At 40.9% G+C, this 19,637-nt stretch overlaps 1 protein-coding gene across 1 annotated transcript in view; it reads left to right on the top strand.

The window, feature by feature from the left end:
- The first annotated feature begins 5,693 nt into the window (after positions 1 to 5,693).
- LOC139750818 (guanine nucleotide-binding protein subunit gamma-1-like) overlaps positions 5,694 to 19,637 on the top strand; it is a 42,916-nt gene continuing 28,972 nt past the window's right edge. The window contains exons 1-2 of the mRNA XM_071665627.1: positions 5,694 to 5,789; positions 8,965 to 9,033. Coding sequence (XP_071521728.1) covers positions 5,694 to 5,789; positions 8,965 to 9,033 — 165 coding nt within the window. The remainder of the gene's footprint in view (positions 5,790 to 8,964; positions 9,034 to 19,637) is intronic.

The following is a 19,637-nucleotide window of genomic DNA, read 5'->3' as shown; positions in this document are numbered from 1 at the left end:
TTTCTTCTCATGACCAGGTGCATAGGCACCAATAAACACCCATCTCTCTCCATCCACTTTCAGTTTTACCCAAATCAGTCTAAGATTTACTTTCTTACACTATCACATATTCCCACAGCTCTTGCTTCAGGAGTAGTGCCACTCCTTCCTTAGCTCTTGTCCTCTCACCAACCCCTGACTTTACTAACAAGACTTTCCCAAACCACTCTTCCCCTTTACTCTTGAGCTTTGTTCCACTCAGAGCCAAAACATCCATGTTTCTTTCCTCAAATATGCTTCCTATCTTGCGTTTTTCAACTTTGTTACATCCATACACGTTCAGACACCCCTGTCTGAGCCTTCGAGGAGGGTGAGCATTCCCTGCTTGACTCCTTTTTCTGCTTCCCTTTTTAGAAATTTAACTATATATATTTATTTATTTATATTTATTTTACTCTGTGGCTGTCTCCCGTGTTAGTGAGGTAGTGCAAGGAAACAGACAAAAGAATGGCCCAACCCACCCACATACACATGTATATACATACACGTCCACACACGCAAATATACATACCTATACATCTCAACGTATACATATACATATACACACACAGACATATACATATATACACATGTACATAATTCATACTGTCTGCCTTTATTCATTCCCATCGCCACCCTTCCACACTTGAAATAACAACCCCCTCCCCCCTGCATGTGCATGAGGTAGCGCTAGGAAGAGACAACAAAGGCCACATTCGTTCACACTCAGTCTCTAGCTGTCATGTATAATGCACCGAAACCACATACTTTACACGCCTTTCACCCTCCCGGAGGTGGAAGGATGGAGTGAAAAGATTTTGAGCAGTCGGGGCTTGAACATACAGGAGGGTGAATGGCGTGCAAGGAATAGAGTGAATTGGAACTATGTGGTATATCGGGGTCGACATGCTTTGAATGGATTTAACTGGGGCATGTGAAGCATCTGGGGTAAACCATGGAAAGTTTTGTGGGGCCTGAATGTGGAAAGGGAGCCTTGGTTTCAGTGCATCATACATGACAGCTAGATACTGAGTGTGAACGAATGTGGCCTTTGTTGTTTCCTGGCATTACCTCGCGCACACGCGGGGGGAATGGGGTAAACCATGGAAAGCTGTGTAGGTATGTATATTTGCGTGTGTGGACGTGTGTATGTACATGTGTATGGGGGGGGGGTGGGCCATTTCTTTCGTCTGTTTCCTTGCGCTACCTCGCAAACGCGGGAGACAGCGACAAAGTATAAAAAAAAAAAAAAAAAAATATATATATATATAAGTGTGGATATATATGGGGTTGCACATGGGCAAGAGTATACATGTGAGGGACTGAGCATTAACATGCATAATTGGCCTGTTGCAATTCACTGGCTTGCACAGAAAAGGTTCTTATATGCATGTATGTTAAAGTTGGGAGGATATTGTTATCCAAGTCTATATGACTTTTTGAAGAATGAAAATGCAGAGGATGGACAAGACATTATATCCAAGGGCAAGGCTGTTTACAACCACAGAAGGTACTGGGAAAAAGACTTGCAATGCTCTTTTGCAATCCCATTAGGTAAAATGTCTAATGAAAAAAAGTTAGTTTATGGAAACAATTGTAGTGATGTGAAAGCATGGAAGAATCAAGACGCACTAGAGCACAGGTTTAAGAGAAGTGTTCTACCCCCTTTTGCTGAGGATAGTATAAACTCCATTATATGAAAAATAGGGGATGAAGAATACTTACCACGTATTCCCTGCGTGTCGTAAAAGGCGACTAAAAGGGAAGGGAGCGGGAGGCTGGAAATCCTCCCCTCTCGTTTTTTTTTTTTTTCTTTTTTCTAATTTTCCAAAAGAAGGAACAGAGGGGGGCCAGGTGAGGATATTCCACAAAGGCCCAGTCCTCTGTTCTTAACGCTACCTCGCTAATGCGGGAAATGGCGGATAGTTTAAAAGAAAAAAGAAAGAAAATATATATATATATATATATATATAAAATATCACAACTCACCTGCTCCCGACTGAATTAATGCCACTGATCTGCTCTTACTCAGTTAACACTACCAACCTGCCATCACTCACCTACCCCCACTCAGTTGTCACCAGATGGCTACCCCCTTTCAGCTACCACAAATCACCTACCTGCCCCCAGCCAACCTCCCTTGTCCACCTACCACTGATTATTTACCCCCATTTACCTGCCCCCATTCAGCTACCTCCACTCTCCTGCCCCCACTCAACTGCCACTACTTGCCTCCACTTGCCTACTGTCATTTACTTACCCCCACTTAGATATCACCATTCACCTGCCCTACTTGGGTATTACCTCTTACCTTTCTTCATCCAAGTATCACCACTTACCTGCCCCTACTCAAGTACCATCTCTCATTTGCCTGCTTAGCCACCACTAGTCAGCTTCCCCCCCATTCACATGCCCCTACTTGACTACCACTTTTCATCTGTCTTCACTCTTTTAATGCCACTCACCTGCCCCATCTCGACACCACTCACCTGAGCCCACTCAGCTACTAACTCTTATCTGCCCCCACTTAAATATCACCACCAACCTGCCCCCACTTAACTCCCATGCCTCTTTTATGCCACTTAAAACTACCACCACTCACCATCCTCCACTCGGCTACCATCTCCCAGCCTGCCTTCTCTCCCTTCCAACCATCTATACCTTTTAAACTCCTCCTCCCCCTTTCCTTCTCCCTTCCACACCCTGCAACTTGTTGTAGGCCCTTAGATCCCTTGATATTGCTCTGGCCACCTTTAATTTAATCAAGACAGGCATTTAGTAAGGCATGGTATATTAGGGGGAGAGGCTTCATCTAAGTTAATTCATTTTGTTAAGCCGTAATTAGAAATGCCGTCATGAATAAAGTCTGAATATTTTGCTCATAAGTTCTCATTATGATGAATGTATTTAGGGATGGTCATATGAGGTCAGTGGATGTTAGGCTTCTTTAGTATAATTTTAGTCCCTGGAACAATGGAAGCAACTTTGTAGCTCAGTTTATAAGTTTAACAAGATGATATAGTTAGTAAAGCTTCCATAGCAACATATCCTCTCCTATCAACTTCCAGGATTTTTTCTTTGTAATATATTCCTAAATTCATAGTTTGCATCTTTTATGAACTGTTTCCTAAAAGGTTTTTGAATGGGTCCTAGGAAAGATTTTGATATACTTAAATAAACGCTCTTGGTATTGCTGTGAAAAACTGGCTTGCTGAAATAGATGCTCTTGGTATTGCTGTGAAAAACTGGCTTACGAACAGTTAAAGTTAATCATTGTAGAAATGTGTCTGAATTCTTGAGGGTTACTTCCTGTGTTTCACAAGGCTCTTTATAATGTAATAACATGATATAATTAGGTCTAACTGATAATACAAATATAGTGTAAGGGATGAAGTAGGTGTAGGTTTGTAAAACATCTCCTAAATGACTTAAACTATCAGATTGATTTAAAAAGTGATAAATAAGGTATGCCAAAAAGAAAATATAAATACAGGATGTTTCTAGAAATCATTTGCAAAGGTCCAATAAGAATAGCAGTTGGAGTTGTTTTCAGTGGATATAATCTGAAAAAAAATAGTCACTAAAAACATATACTTTCAGCGTTCTGTGTAAGTCATTTACAGAATACAATATCAAACATCATAGTGGTCTACAGTAAGTTTCTAGCAAGGCCCCATGCTGAGAATATGTTACAGTGCTGGTATGTTATATTTATCAAAAGGATGAAACTGAGCTTAAACATTCCAGAAAAGGCAAAATTTATATTAAGGCCAAGAAATAAGCCATGTATGAAAGTTGAATGAACTTTTGCTCTTCTCTCTACAGAAATGAAGGCTCCGTTGCGAGTTAATAGAAATTTTTAAGACTTTAAGAAGTTGATACATGGCAGTTACGATAAGAAAATGTTCAGTTCATCATCATATATTTCCATGTGAGTGGGGGCACCGGTTTTGGTGCATTATGCCAGACATCTAGAGAGTGGATGTGAACAAATGAAATCATTCTTTTGTTCCTGTCAATAAAGTGTTAATGTAATGAATAAGAATAGTTATTTCCTTGGTTTTATATTTGCCTCTGTTCCTTTTGTATAACCTCAGAAAAGGCCCTACAAACCCAAAGGGGTACATAACTTGACGATGCTGATACTGACATAGTGTACAAATTTCACAGGGATATGGTAACTAAAGCTATTTGGATGATCCTTGTTCACACATCTTCAGCCATTTTGACAAGATTAAAACATGCAGTCCTTACCAGGATTTATTAGACTAGCAGTTGAGAGGCATCATGCTTGCTTTTGGTCCCTGTGGTTATTTACACAAGCCTCTGAAAGGCCTCTTGCCAATTGTCAGCATGGTTTGACAGCACATAGAATAAAAAGAGAAAGATTAATAGACAAATTAGGAAGTTGGAACTTAGGATATCTAAAATGCAGATAAAGCACAGTAAAATCCAGTGCCTTTGCACTTACCATTTCCATCCCTCAGAGGACTGTGCGTGGTCCCCTTACTGTGTGTGGTCCCCCTACTGTGCATGGTCCCCCTATTGTTTCTCATACTCTTATCTAACATTGATTACAAAACAGTGCAGGTTTGTGTTATGCCCTGTGAAGGAAATTGATGCAGTGCCATTCTTACTGACTGTAGACACAGACAGCCCACAAAGAGAAATCAACTAAACCTTTCATGCTGCTTCTGAATATAATGTGATGTTCTGTGTGGAAATTTTTCTACTTCACAATAGAAAAATGAAAGAAACCGTCACATAATGATTACAAGATAAGCAGAACTCTAACAACACACAGATGTCTCAGTGACTTGTGAGTAATGATATGGGATGACTTCATCTCTGATGAATACAACAAAGAACTTAACAAATCTGTAGTGGACATGATAGGCTGGATATTCAGAACTTTCAGTACAAGAAAATCAAGGCCATTGATGGCACTTTTTGAGGTATTTATTATTGTCTTACTACAATATTGATGAGTTTTAATAGCACCACAAAGTGCCGCATTTACTGCTAAGTTAAAGAACCCATTCAAAAGTAATCAATCTCCTATAGTGATTCATTAAAACATCTGAATAAGTGGTACAAGCTAAAAGTTCTTTAGGAGTATTCACAATGATGCAGGTATAAGATATATTACAATACTATGACCCCAGGAGCATTTTATGGGGATCCTGTAGCTGTAAGAATACATTCCACACTGGAAGAGCAATAATGGACTCCTTTGCAGAAGGAAGTTTCTCAACAAAACTATTCCTTTCTATCCAGTGATGACAATATTGTACATTTTTGTCAATTGAAACCTCTCACTGGTAGTATAACCATTTGCAGGCAGTCTTGTAACATCTTTCTTTCTTTCAAACTATTCGCCATTTCCCGCATTAGCGAGGTAGCGTTAAGAACAGAGGACTGGGCCTTGTAACATCAAAATTAAATATACATTATGATATACCAGTGCGTATGGAAAAATTTCATGAATCATTAGACTGGGTAAATTGAGCAGATTAAACCCACCATAGAGGAAAAATGCTGTAAGAAAGAAAGGAAAATAATATCAAGGGCCCACATATATAAGGAACACTATGAGGAAACTTACTGACTGACTGAAAAACAGCAACCTTCCTCTGAGGTGACCTTGAATTACCAGGCTGTACACCATATAACCAATGAGAAAGTGCAACACCAAACAGCCTGGTAAACAAGACCCTCAAAAGGTTAAGTTGGTTGCAAGGGTAGAGAACGACCCCCAAAACCAGCTCAAGGTATGCATGATGTAAGGTGCTATACAACCCCAGTATCCTTTATATAGCACCTCTTCCCAATCAGAGCCTCTTAGGGACCCTATTTTGCCCATAAGAATAGCCCATTAGCTTTCAAGTAAACCTATTCCTTTTAATGACAACAATGAAGTGCCTCTTTTTCTCCTCAGAGGCATTATCATAAATCACATCCCTATTGCACTATCCGCTACTATGATGAAGTGCATCCCTTCCCATATCAGCCAATGTCACTAATACCCACTGGGCATGACATATGCACCCACTCCTCTATTATTCATTACAAATAGGACAAGACCTATGCACCCACTCCTCTACTACTCATTACAAATAGGATAAGACCTCCTTCAACCATCATGGACAAAAAAAAAGAAGCAAAAGGGAGCATACTGCCTCTCTGCCGTTAGTCTAATAAATCCTGTTAAGGGTTGCATGTTCCAAATATTGATCAGAAGGGCCAAGGTCACCACAACAAAGACCAGGGAAGAATACAGACAACAAAGACAACATTCATGAGTGGACTGTAGGCAGAGACCCATAAAAGAAAGTACATAGCTAACCTTAAAGCACCTACTACAATATTTTGCCAAGTTGGCTAGGCTAGTGCTCATCACATGTCTCTTTTTTGAAGTATGTTATTTCTCTCTGTCTCAACACATCTCAGGTACATGTTTGTTTAAGGTTAATTGTGGACTTACTTCAGCCATGAGTCTAATGTCTTATTTGCTGCTGTTTGTATGTATCACCTTGTATCTCTCTCTTCTTTCAGACTGTAGAGTTCAAGCTCTTTAAATCTATCTTGATTATTCATATGCTCCAGACCTTCAGTTGTATTTGTGAAGTGTTCCTGTATTCTTTCCAACTTTGTTTTTATTTCCATCTATTGAACAGGTGACCATACATTGCAGTGTTGTATTTTGCTTCTTATATAAACAAAATAAACATTATAATTATAAGCTTTCTGTCTTTAAAGGTACTCTTCGTCATACCATTCGTTAATTGTTTTGAAAGCACTATCTTATCAATGTACTCCTTGCATTCAAGCTTATCATTTACATTAACTCTGAAGTCTCTGACATCTTGTTTTTCTTTTAGTTCTTTCCCCATGGGATCCCTGTTGGAAGACACCAATATAATGTTAAATCTTTCCGTGAATTATTTGCTTAAATATCAACTCTTTAAATTTCGTTAGGTTTTCTGTCATCTGAATATACGATCTAAGACTTCATAATGTCATGTGGTCTTTTTCTGTACTCATTATTTTACTCGTGTCATCTACAAAACACCATATTTCCTATTCCATGTCTGGAATGATGATTACAAAAATTATTCAAGTTGATAAGCATTTCTTAAACTCTTGAATATTTTTGGTATCGGAAATCTTTTTCCAAAGAATGTTAGATATTATCAGAACATCAAGAATCTTGTCTAGAGCAGAGTGGCCTTGCCATCCATGGCTTTTTCAAAGTCTGAACAAAATGTATTTTTGATATTTTTCCCTACGGAAGAGTTTAGATTTTTAAGAATTTTTAGGATCATATGGCCTGAGTAGGTTTAATGGTTTAGTAAATATGGATCTACTGAACTCAGGAGGCTAATATTGATTGCAATTTGAGACTGTCTTACCATAGGAAAAGATGTTTTCAGGGTTTTTGATTTCTTGCATCATGAGATTTCATGAAATGCTTTCAGTGTTTTATGAATATTTTTTACTGTCACTTTGACATCTCTGGTACTTCCTCATCTGAAGAGATTTGGGAATCATTGAAGACAAACATCTCTCATATTCTTTGTAGAGGAGTAGATAAGTTACTAATGTCTGGTCATCATCCCTGAAAGATTTTGGGGGATCTTATGTCATTGCCCTTGATATATCCAAAGCTCTTGACTGGGTATGGTGTCAGGATCTCAACTTTAAACTCCCCTGTTTTGGCTTCCCCCTCTCATTTTACTCCCTCACATCAAGTTTCCTCTCTGTCTGATCTATATCTGTGGTTGTTGATGGATCAGTCTCTCCATCAAGAGCAGTGTCCCTCAGTGTTGTGTCCTGTCTCCATATACTTCTTTTTATCCACTCTTTTTATTACCACACATCTCCCTTACCCTTTCATTACTTACTCGATCAAACCACCTCACACCACCCACTGTCCTCAAACTTCTCATTTCCAACACATCCACCCTCCTCCGCACAACCCTATCTATAGCCCATACCTCACATCCATATATCATTGTTGGAACCACTATTCCTTCAAACACCCATTTTTGCTCTCCGAGATAACGTTCTCGCCTTCCACACATTCTTCAACTCTCCCAGAACCTTTGCCCCCTCCCCCACCCTGTGACTCGCTTCTGCTGCCAAATCCACTCCCAAATATCTAAAACACTTCTTCCTCCAGTATTTCTCCATTCAAACTTACCTCCCAATTTACTTGTCCCTTAACCCTACTGAACCTAATAGCCTTGCTCGTATTCACATTTACTCTCAGCTTTCTTCTTTCACACACTTTACCAAACTCAGTCACCAACTTCTGCAGTTTCTCACCTGAACCAGACACCAGCGCTGTATCATCAGCGAACAACAACTGACTCACTTCCCAAGCCCTCTCTTCCAGAACAGACTGCATACTTGCCCCTCTCTCCAAAACTCTTGCATTCACCTCCCCAACAACCCATCCATAAACAAATTAAACCACTATGGAGACTTCGCACACACATTCCCTGCATGTCGTAAAAAGCGACTAAAAGGAGAGGGAGCGGGGGGCTGGAAATCCTCCCTTCTCTTTTTTAATTTTCAAAAAGAAGGAACAGAGAGGTGGGCCAAGGAGGATATTCCTTCTAAGGCTCAGTCCTGTCCTTTGCGCTACCTTGCTAACGTGGGAAATGGCGAATATGTCTATTTCCTTGTACTACCTTGCTAATGCAGGAGACAATGACAAAGTATAATGAAATAGGTAAAATATGTACTAAGATGAAATGATATATATGTATAAAATGCGGGAGATGACGGTTAAGTATGATAAAAAGAATATTTAGTATTTTATTTAATTTTTTTTGGCTGTTTTATATTCTATGGTTTGTGTAAGATGCAAACTTCAGATTCCATGATAATGCCTTACCTTTTCTTGTGTAGGGTACTACGGGAGACTTTGCGTGAGAGCAGTCCACTGTCGCCAGCAAGATTGTGCGTACAGCGGTGGAATACACACTCAACAACATCATGATGGATCAGGTAAGTTTCACTCGGTGTATGTTTGTAGATGAATATGAATGGTTTATTGAATTTTGGTAGACAATTGGTTGAACATACAGTTAAAATGGTACTGATATTACAGAACTGAGAAGTCATAATAGTGACTTGTTACTTAACGTAGGTGAAGCTTAAGATCAAGGTTAGGCTGGATATTACCATGCTTTGGACAAGGACATGAGTGAAGTACATCTATTTGTCAAAGGGACAGATATACAGGAAGTTTTACTAGATAAATACTGTGATTTTTACGTAATGCAGTAAGTGATTATTGATTGAACATTAGGTGATGAATAATTACAGCAATACAGTAGTTGACATACACATAGCCTAAGATTAAAATGAGTTGTTTACTTGTTTAGCTTTGCACTTGTTTATGGATCGTTTATGACATTCACAATGGTAGGTATAGGACTGTTCTTATGTCTGTCTGTATGAGCTTTAATTGGTATGAGTTGATTGTGGTGATGAATGGCTGTCCATGGACCTGGTATGTTGGGGGAAAGGATGTCTTGGTGGCAAGGGTGTGTCTGTAGTTTATTTTTGAACTGTCATGTGGGGTGCTGGTGTTGGTCAGAGAGGTTAGACGGGTTCAGCAACTACATGGTAGGTTGTGCAAGATGTGCCCTGGATGATTCTGCTGTCTCTTATGTGCAGTTTTTTAGCTGTTACCTTTGTGTGGCTGTTAGTGGGGAGGACCAGGATGGGGAGGTGTAGATGAGCATAGAATAAAGATGGTTTAGACATTCCTGAGCTCAAATGATGGGGCACTTAGTGATCTCAGTCAGCTTAGAAGATAGAGGTAGTATGAGGAGGATTTAATGCCAGCACTGACATGGCTCTTCCATTTTAAACCATCACCTACATTGACACCAAGAAGTTTGAAGTTTCTGACCACCAAGGGGATAAGAGGACATCAGGGCCTGGTTTGATGTGAGGTATCAGAATGTTTTCTGCACCCGGGTTGATGTACATCATCGCAGTCTTGATGTGATTTGTCTGTAATCCACTCCTGAAAGTTGTTGATGATGTGCTGAAGGTCACTGAAGTCGAGTTGTTGTTGATAGTGTTGCTAAACATGGTGTTGTCTACAATATCAGCCATGGTTTGTATCTCTCAGGGCATCACTGATAAAGGTAAGAAAGCTGAGTGGCCCCATCATGGTGCCCTGTGGGACACCACGGGTTCGGTACGGGTAGTAAGATCGAGTTACACCCCTTAAAGTGGACGGCTTGGTATCACCCAGTCTAGAAGTCTGCCAACCACAAGATGAAACACCCCATAGTCCCAGATCAACGGCTTTCTTTGTGATAATGTTATATATTTTGTGTATCACCCCGTTCCAAGCAACCGACAGGTGCCACTGTGTCATCAGACACATTCATCATACTTCAGAATACTCGCTTCATCTCCTCCTCACTTCATCACTGACTGGTATCACTTCCCCATTTGCCCCCTTTACTGATGTTCCTATTCGATCTCTTTTCTTTTCGATATTTTTTTCTCTTTAGTATACCCGAACAAGTATTCAAAGATGATAGTGAAGGAACAGTCAGGATGGTAAATGAAGTGGTGAGACAAGTAGCCCTTATTGATGTTTTGTTGATAAGGTATTTCAGTTATAAAGATATAGACTTACTTTAGGTTCTACAGGAGATAGAGTTATGGAGGCAGAAGTTCTCAAGGTCATGTAGGTAAACTCATTTACCGTGATGACAAAGAACACACTACCTTAATCAGATCCTGAAGTACATACACCCAAACTTGTGGGCCCTCCAGGTGTACCGCAGGTCGGCTGTGAGAGACTTAGCGCAAACACACTAACGCTTGAAAATATCACATGGATGATATATCATCGAGAAAAGGGATTATGTAATACTTGAGTGTGACTATGATAAACAAAGATCTGAAACTATCAGAGAGAGAGAGAGAGAGAGAGAGAGAGAGAGAGAGAGAGAGAGAGAGAGAGAGAGAGAGAGAGAGAACTTGAATTGTGGACATTAGTCGTTTAAACTACATAAAGGTGAAGAATTTCTCAGGCAACATGAATTGGGAAATAAGAGTTCTGTAGCCGCTGTATAGATCATTGTAAAGGAGGGTTCTTTGTGATGTCAAACGGAGTAGGGCCATAGGCCTAAACCTTTAGTTGCACATAAAGAAGGTACATTGTGTCCGAGAGAGCAGACTATGGAGAGAGAGAGAGAGAGAGAGAGAGAGAGAGAGAGAGAGAGAGAGAGAGAGAGAGAGAGAGAGAGAGAGAGAGAGAGAGATGGGGGGGGGGTGGATTATGGTTAGAGAGTTTAGGGTTGTACTCTGGAGGAAATGAAGTCGGGGCACTTCAGCTTGCCAGCATTTTGAAGGTGCAAGAGAACAAGGAATGATCATTGTAGGACAAGATTGGAGAAATGGCAACACTTGGAGGGTGGATTTTTTGAATGTGGACTGCCGCAAATCATATGACATTTCACCACAACGCAGGTTGGTGAAGAAGTTAGGTCTTCAGGCAGGGATGAGGGCCAGACTTCCAGTGGACGGAAAATGATCATAGTTGAAGGGAACGAAGGACGCGCGTCAGAGGAGCCTTTTCGAGAGGTGGGTAGCAGGGTGTCACTGGAATGGGGTCTGCTGACGTAGACCAATTGTGTGTGACCTCTGTAATTCTTGTGCGCTTCCGCTCACAGGATGAACATGGGGTGGACAATAGATTTGCCTGGCTTACGGGCACAAATCATTCCTAGGATAACCGTCTCAATGTGTATGTCAAGGTCACGAGGAAAGTACAGTGGGACGAGTGCTACTGACTGCATCAGTCTCAAAGTGGACTCGCCACAAACTGTGAAGTTGTCACGTACGTGCGCGGGCGATTGAAAATGACGGGAAGCAAATGGAGAATGATGAGGATGGAACACCGTGAAAAGACTGCCTTGTAAAGAATATCATCCCATCGGAAAATAACCGGCGGGAATCCGTTTATGAGACAGACTTAGCGGGTAGTCGACATTGTCTAGCCTGTCGTGCGATGGAGCCTCAACCTTGGAGAATCGTACAATAGGCAAAGTGGTGGCAGATTTTAGACCCCACAAACTGTTCACGTCGTCTATCGAGTCGAAACTAGTAATAGTATTCTCAGGTTCTGGTCATCGCACTTGGAGAAGCGCAAAGAGGTTAGTAACAGAGGTTGAAAGAATGGCGGCAAAATTATTCGCGGTACCAGAAGCAAGACATACACGAGTTACATGGAGATACTACAAACCATGAATTGGCCCGCCAAAGAAGAGTAAGGAGTGACTTGATCACAGCCTTTTAAGCCGTGAAACCAGTTTGATCATTTCAACACCGAACTGTTTTTCGAAAGAGGTAAAGACAAACAACTAGAGGTTAAAACATGGTCAAGTTAGAAACGTTGAAAAGTGAATGTCACGAATACTGAGATATTTGAGCAGTGAATGAAATGTCAAGAATATTTATCAAGTATGAGAGGTGTATGAATGGAGGAAACAACGGGTATTGTAAATGCTGACTGCATACAAAAGTTTGAAATGCTGTACGATTGTGGGCTTGAAATTTGTAGGTATGGGGACCAGCGAATGTAAGGCTCCCTCACCGTATTGTGTAAATAGGCAGTTACACTGAACATTAACTAGTAGACTTACCTTAAGTACTTTTAGCTTTGGATTGGAGATGAGGACAAGTGTGCGTGTGTGGAAGAGTCTGAGCTAGGAGGGGGAGTGCGTGAGAGAGAGAGTGTGTGTGTGTGGCGCTGCGGCGGATCTGGAGGCGGCAGGATGTCACAGTGTGAGGCTGTAATAAGGTCTTCCTATACATTGTTGCTTTAAGTACCCCCCTACATCCTGAGGCTTCACCCATTTTCTTCGTATGTTACCTTCCCATTTTTCCTGATTTTCGAAACCTTTATAATAGTATCGTCATTCACACATGGTCTTAAGGGCATGGCAGCCTAGTCTTCTTGCCATGGCATTGCTTCTCGTGTGTGTTTATCGTTCACATATGAATTTCCTGTTGATGTGTTGTCCTCCTGGCGGATGTCGACTTCCCATCTATGTATTCCCCTCCCTCCCTCCGCCTCCTTTAGCTACATCCTTCCGTTATCCTGGTTCTTTCCGGTAGTTCTCGGCCGTTGGATCGTTGCCGTCCGTTGTTTGTATGTTTGTCTTTGTTACCTCATCCGTTGTTTGTGTGTTCGTCTTTGTTACCTCATCCGTTGTTTGTGTGTTGCGTCTTTGTTACCCCATCCGTTGTTTGTATGTTGTCTTTGTTACCCCATCCGTTGTTTGTGTGTTCGTCTTTGTTACCCCATCCGTTGTTTGTATGTTCGTCTTTGTTACCTCATCCGTTGTTTGTATGTTCGTCTTTGTTACCCCATCCGTTGTTTGTATGTTCGTCTTTGTTACCCCATCCGTTGTTTGTATGTTCGTCTTTGTTACCCCATCCGTTGTTTGTGTGTTCGTCTTTGTTACCCCATCCGTTGTTTGTATGTTCGTCTTTGTTACCCCATCCGTTGTTTGTATGTTCGTCTTTGTTACCTCATCCGTTGTTTGTATGTTCGTCTTTGTTACCCCATCCGTTGTTTGTATGTTCGTCTTTGTTACCTCATCCGTTGTTTGTGTGTTGCGTCTTTGTTACCCCATCCGTTGTTTGTGTGTTCGTCTTTGTTACCCCATCCGTTGTTTGTGTGTTGCGTCTTTGTTACCCCATCCGTTGTTTGTGTGTTCGTCTTTGTTACCCCATCCGTTGTTTGTATGTTCGTCTTTGTTACCCCATCCGTTGTTTGTATGTTCGTCTTTGTTACCCCATCCGTTGTTTGTGTGTTCGTCTTTGTTACCCCATCCGTTGTTTAGATTGTCGTCCGGATCCGTGTTTAAATGTTTAGCTTGTACGAATACTCCCATCTATGCTTAGATTGTCGTGCGAATATGCCGATCTGTTTAGATTGTCGTGCGAATATTCTGATCTGTTTAGATTGTCGTGCGAATATTCCGATGTTTCAGATTGTGCGAATATTCCGATCAGTAGATTGTCGTGCGAATATTCCGATCTTTGAATTGTGCGAATATTCCGATCTATGTTTAGTTTGGCTTGTGGATATTCCTGTTTAGATTGTCTTGCGAATAATCTGATCAATGTTTAGATTGTGCAAATATTCCGATCTTTGTTTTGCTTGTGTGAATATTCCGATCTGTTTAGATAGTCGACGAATATTCCTATGTTTAGGTTGTGCGAATAATCCGATCTTGGTTTTGATTGCGAATATTCCGATGTTTAGATTGTACGAATATTCGTTTAGATTGTCGTGCAGATATTCCAATCTGTTTAGATTGTCGTGCGAATACTTCGATCTATATTTAGATTGTTATGCGAATATTTCGATCTTTTAGATTGTGCGAATATTCCTATGTTTAGATTGTCGTACGAATATTCCTGTTAAGATTGCCGTGCGAATATTCCGATGTTTAGATTGTCGTGCGAATATTCCCATCATTTAGTGTGCGATCTTTGTTTATTGTGCGAATATTCCGATCTGTTTAGATTTGTAAGAATTTTGCTGTTTAGATTGTGCGAGTATTCTGTTTTTTAGATTGTGCGAATATTCCAATCTTTGTTTAGATTGTACGAATATTCAGCTGTTTATATTGTATGAATATTTGTTTAGATTGTCGTGCGATTCCGATCTTTGTTTATATTGTGCGAATATTCTAATCTGTTTAGATTGTCGTTCAAATATTCCAATATATTTAGATTGTGCGAATATTCCGATCATTTAGATTGTCGTGCGAATATTCCGATCTTTTAGATTGTCGTGCGAATATTCCCATCTTTTAGATTGTCGTGCCAATATTTCGATCTTTTAGATTGTTGTGCCAATATTCCGATCTTTTAGATTGTTGTGCCAATATTCCCATCTTTTAGATTGTCGTGCCAATATTCCGATCTTTGTTTAGATTGTCGTGCCAATATTCCGGTCTTATTAGAGATCGTGGAGGACCTCATATACTGTGGTCTTCGTTTCGTTACCCTCATAGCGATGTTGTCATCAATTTCCTGTCTTGTTCTTAGCCATTATTATCTCTTGTTTTATCGAGGTTTAGTTACACTTTACCTGAAGTTTGTGATCTTCTGGGGGTCATGACGCACGAGAGATATTCCCACAAACCAATCCATACATTTAGTGTGGATCTTATGAATTATGACGAGCGAGGCGGAAAGGTCTTGATGAGTAATCTATTTAGTCCGCCATATTCGCTGGTGCGACAACACATTTTAGATATATCCACTTTCAAACGTTGTCGAAGTGGTGGAGGAGCCTCTGAGATCAATGGAACGCCCTGGAGTTTAAAAGACGGGCTGAGCCCGCTGCTACTGCCGGTGGCGGGGTGGTGGCATGTGCCGCATCCTGTCCCGTCAGAACTGATTGGGTGGGGGGAGATGTGACCTGGCGGGCGGCGGAGGGATGACGGGGTCAGTCGCCGCCCATCGGGGTCGGAAGGCGGCAGTAGTCGTGGTCGCTCGGTTAGCTAAGTCTCAGCGCTTCCTTATTTAGGTCCGTCAGCTTGCGGTACTTTCGCGAGGAAGCCAGTCTTAAGTGTTGATATATATATATATATATATATATATATATATATATATATATATATATATATATATATATATATATATATATATATATATATCCATTCACCGGATTGAATGGACCCTTGTGCAGACCAGATGAGAATGGCGATACGACCCTTTGGGTATTGATGGCCTGGCCTCTGTCTGTGGTTGACCTGGCCAGGACCATCGATACCTGAGGCTCTCACAGTCCTTCTCAAGGTTTTCATCACCCCTGCAGTTTAGTTGGCTGGCGTTGAAATATCCAGTCTGTTGAAACGCGCGCGTGACGCTGACTAGGTACAGTGGGAATCGAGGAGTGAACGCAAAGTTTTTTTTTTTTTCTTTTTTTTTTTCTTTTTTTTTTTAGTTGTCCGTGGAACGTCAGAGCCATGAGGACATAATATACTTTAAAGTGGTTAGTGGAAGTGTCTTGACTAAGCCAACGGCTGCTTTCATCATGTTATACAATCGGCATGTGAGTATTTGTACGTTGCATTATTTCACATTGGTGAACAGATGTCTGAAGTGTCTAGATTTCATATATATATATATATATATATATATATATATATATATATATATATATATATATATATATATATATATATATATGACATGCTGTCAGTGGATTGAACCAGGGCATGTGAAGCGTCTGGGGTAAACCATGGAAAGTTTTGTGGAGCCTTTATATGGAAAGGGAGCTGTGGTTTCGGTGCATTATACATGACAGCTAGAGACTGGGCGTGAACGAATGTGGCCTTTGTTGTCTTTTTCCTAGCGCTACCTCGCGCACATGCGGGGAGAGGGGGGTTTTCATTTCATGTGTGGCGGGGTGGCGACGGGAAGGAATAAGGGCAGACTATGAATTATGTACCTGTGTATATATGTATATGTCTGTGTGTGTGTATATATATGTATACGTTGAGATGTATAAGTATGTATATGTGCGTGTATGGACGTGCATATATATATATATATATATATATATATGTGTATGTGGGTGGGTTGGGCCATTCTTTCATCTGTTAACTTGCGCTACCTCGCTAATGCCCTGCCCTCCTGCACCATATACTCTTAATACCTTCTACAGAGCATCTCTATCAACTCTATCATATGCCTTCTCCAGATCCATAAATGCTACATACAAATCCATCTGTTTTTCTGAGTATTTCTTACATACATTCTTCAAAGCGAACACCTGATCCACACATCCTCTTCCAATTCTGAAACCACACTGTTCTTCCCCAATCTGATGCTCTGTACATGCCTTTACCCTCTCAATCAATGCCATCCTATATAATTTCCCAGGAATACTCAACAAACTAATACCTCTGTAATTTGAGCACTCACCTTTATCCCCTTTGCCTTTGTACAATGGCACTATGCATGCATTCCGCCAATCCTCAGGCACTCCACCATGAACCATACATACTGAATATCCTTACCAACTAGGCAGCAACACTGTTGCCCCCCTTTTTTAATAAATTCCTCTGCACTACCATCCAAACCTGCTGCCGTGCCGCTTTCATCTTCCACAGACCTTCACTACCTCTTCTCTGTTTACCAAACCATACTCCCTGACCCTCTTATTTCACACACAACCATGACCAAAACACCTTATATCTGCCACTCTTATCGTGAAACACACTCAACAGACCTTCAAAATACTCACTCTACCTCTTTCTCACTTCATCACTACCTGTTAATACCTCCCCACTTGCCCCTTCACCAATATTCCCATTTGTTCTATTGTCATACACATGTTATTTACCTCCTTCCAAAAATATCTTTTTATTCTCCCTAAGATTTAATGATACTCTCTCACCCCAACTCTCATTTGCCCTCTCTTTCAACCTTTGCACCTTTCTCTTGACCTCCTGCTGCTTTCTTTTATATGTCTCCCAGTCATTTGCATTCCTTCCTTGCAGGTATCATCCAAATACCTCTCTTTTCTCTTTAACTAACAACCTTACTTCTTCATCTCACCACTCACTACCCTTTCTAATCTGCCAACCTCCCACCTTTCTCATGCCACATGCATCTTTTGTGCAAGTCATCATTGCTTCCCTAAATACATCCCATTCCTCATCCACTCCCCTTACTTCATTTGCTCTCACCTTTGCCATTCTACACTTAATCACTCCTGGTACTTCCTCACACACGTCTCCTTTCCAAGCTCACTTACTCTCACCATTCTCTTCTCCCCAACATTCCCTCTTCTTTTATGAAAACCTCTACAAATCTTCACCTTCACCTCCACATGATAGTGATCAGACATCCCTCCAGTTGCCCCTCTCAGTACATTAACATCCAAAAGTCTCTCTTTTACACACCTATCAATTAACATGTAATCCAGTAATGCCCTTTGACCATCTCTCCTACTCACATACGTATACTTATGTATATCTCTCTTTTTAAACGAAGTATTCCCAATCCCCACTCTTTTTTCAGCACACAAATCCACAAGCTCTTCACCATTTCCATTTTCAGCACTGAACACCCCATGTGCACCAATTATACCTTCAACTGCCACATTACCCACCTTTACATTTAAATCACCCATCACTATAACCTGGTCTCATGCATCATAGCTGCTAACACACTCACTCAGCTGCTCCCAAAACACTTGCTTCTCATGATTTTTCTTCTCATGACCTTGTCCATAGGCACCAATTATCACCCATCTCTCTCCATCCACTTTCAGTTTTACCCACATCAATCTAGAATTTACTTTCTTGCACTCTCTCACATACTTCCACAACTCCTGCTTCAGGAGTAATGTTGCTCCTTCCTTAGCTCTTGTCCTCTCACAAACCCCTGATTTAACTCCCAAGACTTTCCCAAACCACTCTTCCCCTTTACCCTTGGGCTTCATTTCACTCAGAGCCAGAACATCCAGGTTTCTTTCCTCAAACATACTGCCTGTCTTTCCTTTCTTCTCATCATGGTTACATCCACACACATTCAGACACCCTAATCTGAGCCTTCGAGGAGGATGAGCACTCCCCATTTGACTCCTTCCTCTGTTTCCCTTTTTGGAAATTTGAATACAAGGGGGGTGGGGGGATGTTCCAGAAAAAAAGAAAAAACTGCTCCTGCCCCCTTTAGTCTCCTTCTACGACACACAGGGAATATGTGGGAAGTATTCTTTCTCCCCAATATAAAGGTGAAATCTCACTTTAGTAGGAGTTAATACAGTTTTATTTAACATGTAATTTTTCTATACATGTGGGATGATATGTTATGCGGAGACATTCCACCTTATCAGGTGCCAGTACTTAACAAAGTTATATAAATCCCAACATTGCAGTTGGTTCCTGCTGTCCAACACCAATCTTTCTAGGCCAAGCACTGTCTGTTATGTCTGGTCATAACCATTGTAAGGGAGAGCGATTAAGGAGGGTCAGGTGGCGGAGGTTGACCTGGATAGCTGGGTGTGTCATGGAACAACTTTTTTTGTGTTTTGTCAGTTCTTATAACAATTTGGTTAATGCTAGGATGAGCCTTAAAATGCTTAGGGACAAATTAAAGTTCTTAGTATTAGCAATTAAGACAGATTCATTGATGTTACATGTGGCATAATCAGTAGAGGTGTATAAAACAATGGGATTTCCAAGATCTATGGGGTGATAATTTTCATGAGCGTTTAGCGATCACATTTTTGTGGTCATCCGTATGCACTGAATGTCAGTGTCAGTAACCACTTGGTTCTCCAGCTTAGAGCCAAAAATCCAGTCAAGCTACAACTTGGAAGATTCTATACCACTCCGCAGAAGTGGGTAGATCTCACTTAGCACATTTATTCTCCCTTGGGGATCCCTGGGCCTTTATGTGGCCATCCATGACACAATGTAGCAGGCCAGAACCTGGTATACAATTCTGGGTATTGTATGTTGTGACATGGCCAGCCTCCCTCAGATGATGCCGAGTTGCCAACACACTGATTCATGTCAAAAATCCACACTACCCTTGCT

Source organism: Panulirus ornatus, chromosome 1, assembly GCF_036320965.1.
Source record: "Panulirus ornatus isolate Po-2019 chromosome 1, ASM3632096v1, whole genome shotgun sequence".
Classification (NCBI taxonomy): Eukaryota; Metazoa; Arthropoda; class Malacostraca; order Decapoda; family Palinuridae; genus Panulirus; species Panulirus ornatus.
Note: the sequence above shows the minus strand (reverse complement) of the source record. Positions and strands in the feature narration are given on the sequence as shown.